At 41.2% G+C, this 8,725-nt stretch overlaps 1 protein-coding gene across 1 annotated transcript in view; it reads left to right on the top strand.

Moving 5' to 3' along the window:
• Window positions 1–8,087, top strand: part of LOC106938780 (nucleotide exchange factor SIL1-like) — an 18,064-nt gene extending 9,977 nt beyond the window's left edge. The window contains 11 exon segments of the mRNA XM_015020940.1: window positions 4,749–4,884; window positions 5,224–5,329; window positions 5,432–5,516; window positions 5,593–5,679; window positions 5,807–5,902; window positions 6,018–6,139; window positions 6,234–6,330; window positions 6,400–6,564; window positions 7,055–7,219; window positions 7,327–7,521; window positions 7,523–8,087. Coding sequence (XP_014876426.1) covers window positions 4,749–4,884; window positions 5,224–5,329; window positions 5,432–5,516; window positions 5,593–5,679; window positions 5,807–5,902; window positions 6,018–6,139; window positions 6,234–6,330; window positions 6,400–6,564; window positions 7,055–7,219; window positions 7,327–7,521; window positions 7,523–7,552 — 1,284 coding nt within the window. The 3' untranslated portion in view covers window positions 7,553–8,087.
• Window positions 8,088–8,725: the final 638 nt, after the last annotated feature.

The following is an 8,725-nucleotide window of genomic DNA, read 5'->3' on the forward strand; positions in this document are numbered from 1 at the left end:
AAAATATTGGTAACAAAGTGAAATAATATTGATGCATGAATAAGCGAATAAAAGTCCAATATTAGCATGCATTGCCTTGCTTATATTCGCATCCATTCTCTCTTGTAGAAGAGAGAATAGATACGATAATATAGTTCAAGACACCCTAAAGTGTATGAAATGAAATTGTTCTTCGTGTAGTCACGCTTTCATGGTCCAGAACTTTGCGTGAAGGGGATGAAACCGTCAGAGAAGACTCTGTGACCTGTCCGACTCTCTACAGCGTCATCAAGAACAAAAACAACAACAATGGAGAGCGAAAGATTTACCGCACTTAATAGAGTCCAAAAACAAAGCAGCTGACTCCGGAGTGTCAGAAAGGTGAATCTGACCCTCATGCAAACACCGGAGGCGAGCAGGGTAAGCGAATCCACGATACTTGTTAAGCCGAGCCTGCGCTCTTCCCACAGCGTCAAACTCTCGTCGCTTACGCAGGACCTCAGAGGACAAATCGGGGTAGAAACGCAGCTGGGAGCCGCCATGTCGAATATCACGTTTCTTCAAAGCAGCTCTGAGCATAGCCTCCCGCTTTGAAAATCTTAAGAACTGAACCAGTACACTCCTTGGGGGTTTGCCCGGGTCAGGAACGGGGGCCAAGGCTCGATGGGCCCGCTCGATCTCCAGCGAAGGGAAATTGGAAGAAAGGCCATCCAAAGCTGGAAGAGTTGACTGGAGAAAATCCACCAAGGGGGTAGTGCCCTCCGTCACCTCCGGGAGATTGATGATTTTTATATTTCTGCGGCGACTGCGGTTCTCCAAATCATCAACTTTCAGCAGAAGACGCTCCACTGCCTTTTCCACGGCGGCTAAGCGAGAGCTGTGGTCTATGAGAGGCCCCAAGGGTCAAAACCTACAAACTCTCTTGCACGTACTATCAAACTCTTATACATTTACTATCAAACTCTTATACATTTACTATCAAACTCTCTTACACGTACTATCAAACTCTCTTACATGTACTATCAAACCCTCTCACATTCGCTATCAAACCCTCTCACATTCGCTATCAAACCCTCTTACATTCACAGTGTTGAGAATGACAATCTCAATTGATGAATCATAATTTGTATTGACACACGGAGCATACACAACAAAAGCATTCAGACTTTACTTATTTTATTAACTTTCAGCGCTGAAAGGAGACGCTTTACCATTACATCCGAGAAGTTTCTAAAAAGTCTGTGCAGCGTCTGAGGAGAAAGAGGAGGGTAGCTGATTATATGAACTGAAGACGCTCCCTGAAATCACACCATGTCTCTGTGGCCTGATAAGTTTCTGTTTCTCATGAGAAATGGACCTTGGTGTCTAACAAAATCAAAAATGTAACTCTTTACTATGGGCCCTTTGTCTAACAGCGTGTGACTCTTTCTCGGCCTTGGTAAAGCATCTCAACATTCCCCCTGTTGGGCTCTAAAAGAGCCCAAAAAGGAGAAGACAAACCCTAGAGTAGACACTGTCCCTTCCGGAAAACATCCCCCGAGGCTTTTACAGATGTTGACATACATATCATCATTTCAGTCATTGATGTTGTCTTTCATTCATGTCATTTCATCTCATTTCATTTCATTTCAATTTTGGGGGTAAAAACGGACAGGGCACCCCTATGCCTCTTAGGTGGTGGATCGAAACCACAATGTCCCTCTTACAATCTAATAAAGAGCACGTAAGGAAATAAAATTTTAAAGAATGTTAGGGTTAAAAAAGGAAATTCAACTGTCCATGGCATGACTTTTTTTGTTTTTAGTGGAAGAAAATATTTTCCTGCAGACTTGTGAGAGCTTCGTCATCTGTAATTACACATCAATCATAAAGTCGGACCATGACACTTTCTGGAACCAAATATTATAATTATTACCTTTATGTTGCTTGTCCTTTATTTATTATTTCTTTTTGTTACCTCAGGTCAACGCCATGCCATAGAAGGGTAATGGATTATAAAAGAACAAAGTCTTAAATTTTTTGTTAGTTTTTATATATTTTTTGTAATCCAAGTTAGAAAGAATAAATGTTAAATTTTACGAAAATATAAAATGGGTGTAGTGTTAGGATATAATTTTCATCTTTAAAGTAAAAAAGTATTAAAATTATATTCACTAAGTTGTTAGAGTTAACCAAAATGTAAATTGAATAGAATGTTAGGATGATATTTCAAACTTAATAAAATGCAAAAATGAATAAAGTGTTAGGTTAATATTTTAAAATTAATAAAATGTAAAATGAATAAAAGGTAGATACTACTTAAAACTTAATAAAGTAAAATTAGAAATGTTAAGGTACTATCCTTTAAAGTCAATGAAGCGATAATGAGTAATGAGTAAAACAATGTGTTAGTTTTAATAAACCAAACTTATTGAAATTTCTATGTAATATTTGAAAGTTAATGAACTACAGAAAGGATGCAATGTTAAGCGAAATGAAATGGTAAGAAAAGCTTAGAAGTATGAGTATTGAAAGGACAGAACAATGAACACATTCATAAAACAGCAAACCAATGCAATAAATCAGGATCAAGGGCAGCACAGTCAAAATATACTGATATGAATGAACTATGATGAGGAAACAAGTAAAAATGCTCTCTAAGTAAAATGTACTAATAGTAATAAAATCTAATCATATCAGTCTCTCTATAGTGAGCCCTTTCTACGTCAAATCAGTTTCTGCGTGTGTCCAGATGTAGAGCCGGCGCAGCTCGATAGGAAACCCCGACAGTGCCCAGGAGGCTTCAGTGTGGCGTTTCAGCTTTAACTTGGTCCACCAATCGTGGAAGGCGCCCACAGTCTCACACCCCGGCACACCCAGAAAGGATTGGACTTCATTCTGCAACAGAAAAAACACAACAAAAAGCAAAATCAATGGATTATATAAAGAACATTAAAGTGAATGAAAAAATGTTGTTTTGTCACTAGATACTAGTACTGCCCTTATACTATAGAAAGCTGGAGTTCCACGGTTATCTTTTGGTTCTGGGAAACCATCTGATAGGCAGGTGGGGTTCTATCGGTACCGCTGCCCTTCTCTATGTTGGAAGTGATGCACTGAACAGCCAAGGACCTCTGGCAGGGAACAGCAGCATCCACAGGTGATGAGGAGAGCAAGGAAGATTTTTTAAGATTCTGCATCATCTAATTAGTAAATATAATGTTCTCTTTTTTCATTTGAAGGCTTCTCCTTGAAGCTGAAGATCAAGTTTTTGTGTTTTTTTCATACTAAGCCAATAGAGCATCAATATATCAATAATGTCTGTTATTTAAGTTCTCCTCTTGATGATAGTTAAAGAAATGCTTAAATTAAGTAACACATTTCAGCCTTCAAAAATAACTTTCCTTGTTTTAAGTGTTGGCATATTCATAGGATCAGACAAAATCAGAAACCAAACAAAAAAATCATGTAAAGGATCAGATTATGAAATGAATGTGCAACACTGCCTGAACCACAGTCATGTTTTATCATTAGGCTTGTAAAGTATCATCAATACTGTGAAAAGTTAATGAACCGTGTTAAATTAAGATCCCTTGTAATATATTCCATTCATGTAATTAAAGACATTAATTACATGTCTTCAATTACATTAATTATTTTGTCTCAAACCAAAACCTGTAAATTATGATTATGAGAAATGTTAACTTTAGGCATTATTACCTTGGATCAACAATTACACATAGAACTAGATTCTTTTTTATTCTGTCAATCTGTTCTAACCAGCTTTAAGCAGTTCCATAATTGCTCATTTGTAAATCCTAATTTAGACCAATTGAAAGTTAGTTGTTTATTTTATATTTGGTGAGTTGGAACCATGTCTGATTTATTTTTGTCAAAAAAGTTTTTTTTATGAATATAGTTTTTGTTTGATTTGTATTTAATTTCTCATAATCACTGTAGAAAAGTTGGCGTTTTAGACCCCTTGTAGCAAAATGTTGCCCTGAGGCAACAAACCCAAATCCGGTTCCGGGAGGTGTCGGGGTCCGATTTTATGATTGATATGTAATTAGGGACCAACAAGCTCCCAAAAGAATGCAGAAAAATATTTTTCCCCCCAAAAAATAAAAAAGTCATGCCATAGAGGGTTAATTAACACAAAGCTTTAGCCTGTTATAGCCGCAGGAGAGAAACTTGATGTGTGAATCAAACATAAACTGGAGATGTGCTTTTATTTTGAAAAGAGAGCGCCATAACTTGTACTGTCGCTGGCTTTACTGCCATTTCCACATGGAGATGACATCAATACCATGACTGTGTGTGACTGACTACATGAACTTCTGTGTGGACAGCACCATCCCCACCAGAACAGTGAGATGCTTTTCCATTAACAAATCCTGGATCACCAGTGACCTAAATTAACTTTTAAACAAGAAAAAAAAAGAGCTTTTAGGGAACAAGACAGAGCGTTGTTGTGGAGAATACAGAAGCAGCTCAAAGTCAAGATTACAGACAGCAAGGAGAAGCTGGAGAATAAACTGCAGAATAAATTTAAACTGTTTCACATATGAATTAAATAAAGAATTTATTGTAATAATAAAGACATTGAAACCTTTTTCCCCCACTATCTGACATGAAATCAGATTGAGTTGTTCCTGTTTTTGGTCACTTAGGATTACCAAAATGAGTTCTAATTTCTTAAATGCCACAATAAGTAGTTTTTCGTATTATTTATTCAGACATAATTGGGTATTACTAAATGATGATTCTACATTTCTTACCTGTGTCTACAGTTTGAAGGTGCCTTAACCGTGGTGAACACTGAAGGAGGAGGGGGTGCTGATGAAGAGGAGGAGGTGACAGTTGATGACGATGATGGGGTTTTTGAGGTTGTTCAGCCTAATGAACAGTGGCAAACACTGAAACCAGGTGAAGTAACCACGTCTGTTCAGCTGCTTTTAGCACGTGAAGCACTCTTTAAAACGCACATACGTCAAAAATAACTTAATATTTGTACAAAGTATAATGAGATTCTGTTAATTATGCAGGAATGCCAGAAAGCATAACCTGAAATATAGATTATTACATTATATTTGGTCTTTGACCATCCAAGCATTCATTGTCTTCTCGTAAATGTCAACTGTCCATACAAACATAGGCGACTCAGTCTGTGTCTGTTTGACCAATGGCCACTGAGTCATAACATTGTTGGCTCTGTGTGTGTGTGTGCGTGCGTGCGTGCGTGCGTGTGCGCGCGTGTGAACTCAGGCCAGGCTGTCCCAGCAGGCTCCCATGTGAGGCTGAACCTGCAGACCGGTGAGAGGGAGGTCAGGCTGGGGGAAGAACAACTCAAGTACTGGACCCAGCAGCACAGGTGGGTTCCTGCTAGCACATATGCATTCAGGAAATGCTTTCCTCAAGACTGAAGAGCAGTGGTCAAAGATCAGCGATAGAAATGGTCATTCTGTGGTGGCAGGGAAGAGGAAAAGAGCTGGTCCTCCATTGATCCCGATGAGGTGAAGCGGGCCATGAAGAAGATCAAGGAGGACCAGAGCAGTCAGGTAGTGAGGCGCTGCAGAGCGCGCCGTACTGACCGGGTTCTGCTCAGCACCGTCACAACCCTTACTGTGTCTGCAGGACTCTGCGCCGTCTGCGTTCCGGCCACTGGACGAGTTAAAGAAGGACATGGCTGAGCTGGACCTGCTGGTGGAGACGGATGTCCAGGTACACTCTGTAGTCAGCCTTCTTGTTCACTGCTGGAAGTCTTGCTCTCTCTCGTTGGCTCCCAACTGAAGATCAGATGATAGATCAGTTTATTCCCTTCATCTCATGCTGTTTCCTGTGTTTGCAGATCATGAGGCGCCTGCTGGATCAGTTCAACAGCAGCAACTCCACTGCGGAGCAGAAGCTGAGCATCCTGCAGGAGCTGGAGTACCTGGTGCATCAGGTAGCATGGCACATTCCCCATGAGCTCACTGCATGTTATCATGTTAACCTGCATGTTGGTGTGTGTGTGTGTGTGTGTGTGTGTGCGCGCGTGTGCGCACGTGTGTGTGTTTTAGGTGGATAACGCTCAAACCCTGTGTGCGATGGGGGGCCTGAGCTTCATCCTGCAGGGTATGAACAGCTCTGATGTCCGACTCCAGGAGAACTCTGCCCTGGTCCTGGGCTCCGCTGTGGCCAGGTGCTGAGCCGGACTCATGCCTCCATTCTCAGCACATCTTAGGACGAAATTGGGTTCAGCTTTTTGCTTTGATGCATCTGTGTTGGTCCTGCAGTAACCCGGTGGTCCAAGTCCAAGCAGTGGAGGGGGGGGCTCTGCAGACCCTTCTAACAACGCTTGCCACCACTCAGCCACTCAACGTCAAGAAGAAGGTAGCTTCCTGCCTGCACACCCCGCCATCCATACAGAGAACATTTAAATTTATGGTTCTGTGATTTTAGGTCTTGTTTGCACTAGCATGCCTCCTGCGTCACTTCCCCTACGCACAGCGCCACTTCCTGTCCCATGGTGGGCTGCAGATTCTATCGGAGCTCTTCAGGGCAGACGCTGGTGGAATCCTGCGAACACGCATAGTCACCATGCTGTACGACATGATCAGCGAGAAGGTACAAACCAAGAAGTCATCTTTTAATAAGCATACTTTCTGCTTTCTAGTTTTATAGTAAACAGGAGCACAAATATCCAGCAGCTTTTACTGGACCTGGATGCCGTCAAACCTGCTTTTACTGAATTTATTAAACAAACATGTTTGCTCAGAAACGGATTCCCGCAGTTTTTTTTTTTGTTGCTAATGCATAATTTATGAGCAGCACCCGTTAGTCACCACATAGTGATAGTTTCAGCAAATATGTAAAAAAAGAAAAAAAATTAATAAGTCACCTACTGCAGCTTTAAGTTCTATAAGGAATAAAAATGATTGTGTCCAATCAGCCTGCTTGATATTTTTCTTCTGTATGTAGATTTTTGAAGGGGTTAAATGAAGGAGTTTGCAAATATTTCTAAAAAGGCCTCACAAAACTAGTGGTTTTTAATAAAAAAAAACAGTTCTGTAATGGTGGAGTGGCTGAATCTGGTCTCTGTGTCCTGCTCGACCAGGAGCTGATCTCCCAGGCCGGCCTGGACCCGGTCCAGGACCCGGCTCATGCTGAGCGGCTACGTCAGTACTCCCAGGTGTCCCTGCAGGAGGAGCTGATGGAGGAGGGCTGGTGCTCTCTGGTGCCCCAGCTGCTCCAGTCTACTGAGCATGACTGCAGGGAGAAGGTGGGCCGTCGACCCCCAGCCTCCACTCTTTCCCTCTGCAGCTTCAACCAACAGATCCAGTACAACCAGAGGAACTGTGTGCTTACTTGATGCCGTCTTGTTTGCAGGCTCTGCGGGCGTTGTTGGCCATGACTCCTGTGTGTCTGGATCAGTACCGCTCAGACGATGCTCTGCTGGGTTCTCTGCTCGCCCTCAGACTGCAGTACTCAGAACTAATCCAGTCAGAAATTATCCTAGGAGAAGAGACCAGCTACTTCACAGAGATTGTGGAGCTTATAGACTCTCTCCAGGTCAAAGTGAAATGACCAGGACGTCCTGCTGAAAGGAAAGTAAACACACCGTCAGGGTAAAACAACCAGTACTGGTCTAACATCCTTCACAGGTTTACGAAGTTTTTAAACATGGTCTGTGGATGCAGATCAAAGAGGAAATGCTCTCGTCTGGGATGCATTGTGTATGGCAGCGGAAAATGGTTCAGTTCATACATTTTAGACCCAGCAGGAGCTAAATCCTATGCGAGTCTGCTGCTGTAATCAGACAGAGCTCCTGTTCCAACATGAGTCCTGGCTGATGAGGATCTAAACTGACTGGTCCAACCATGACATGAAAACCTCAGTTACCTACTTTGTATCCGTTGGTGCTAGGTGTTGCTGGGCCACCCAGACAAACTAGAGCATCCGTCCATCTTCCTCCACCAAAACCAAGAGCTTCTGCCTCAAGTTTCTCTCTGGATGGTGATATTATACTCTGAAATTTGTTTCAGGGTCTAACCAAAAAATAATGAGGACTCGTCTGTTGGTAACTGAAGTGTCTTATGGAAAATATTTATTTTTATTTTTTTTTAAAAAATAAAAAGTTTAAACACTAATGTTGTGCTTTTGCCACTTTTGCAATGCACGGTGTAAAGCAGTAGAGATGTCTGGAGTGACAAATCATGGTTCTGTCTGGTAGCCTGGTTTGTGCAGAGGGGATTACGGTGTGGGGCTTTATTATTTATGTGTTTAAGTTTGGCTTGACCCGTTTCTTGCCAGTAAAAAGAACATTGATTTTATTTAGTGATTCATGTTCATGCTGCCAGTCTTGAAGAGAAGTTTGTTGTGTTAGAACTTAGTTATGCATTAGAGTGCAACCCTGGTGTTCTCATCCATCATCAGTGTCTGACCTCAAAAATCACTTCTGGAAGTATGGTAAAGACATTCCTATAAACACTCTGAAACTCTGAGTTGAGCTGTTCTATATGTGATAAACTTTATAGGTGACGAATGGGGATGGCAGAATAGTGAATATTATTAGGAACAGTTTTGAGATCACAATTTAAGACCAGCCTAAATTTGGTTTGCCAATTCAGACAGTTTCTAAAATTAGTAATTCTTTTTTTTTGTAAATATTTATTGAAGATTCAAAATCAAGTCACAAGTCACATCAGAACAAAAAAGTTATTTTTAAACTAGGCAGAAAACAAAGATAATATATAAAGTAAAGGATATGAATACTACACAAAACAGT

Source organism: Poecilia latipinna, unplaced genomic scaffold (assembly GCF_001443285.1).
Source record: "Poecilia latipinna isolate Pla-1442-1.1 unplaced genomic scaffold, P_latipinna-1.0 Scaffold2689, whole genome shotgun sequence".
NCBI lineage: Eukaryota > Metazoa > Chordata > Actinopteri > Cyprinodontiformes > Poeciliidae > Poecilia > Poecilia latipinna.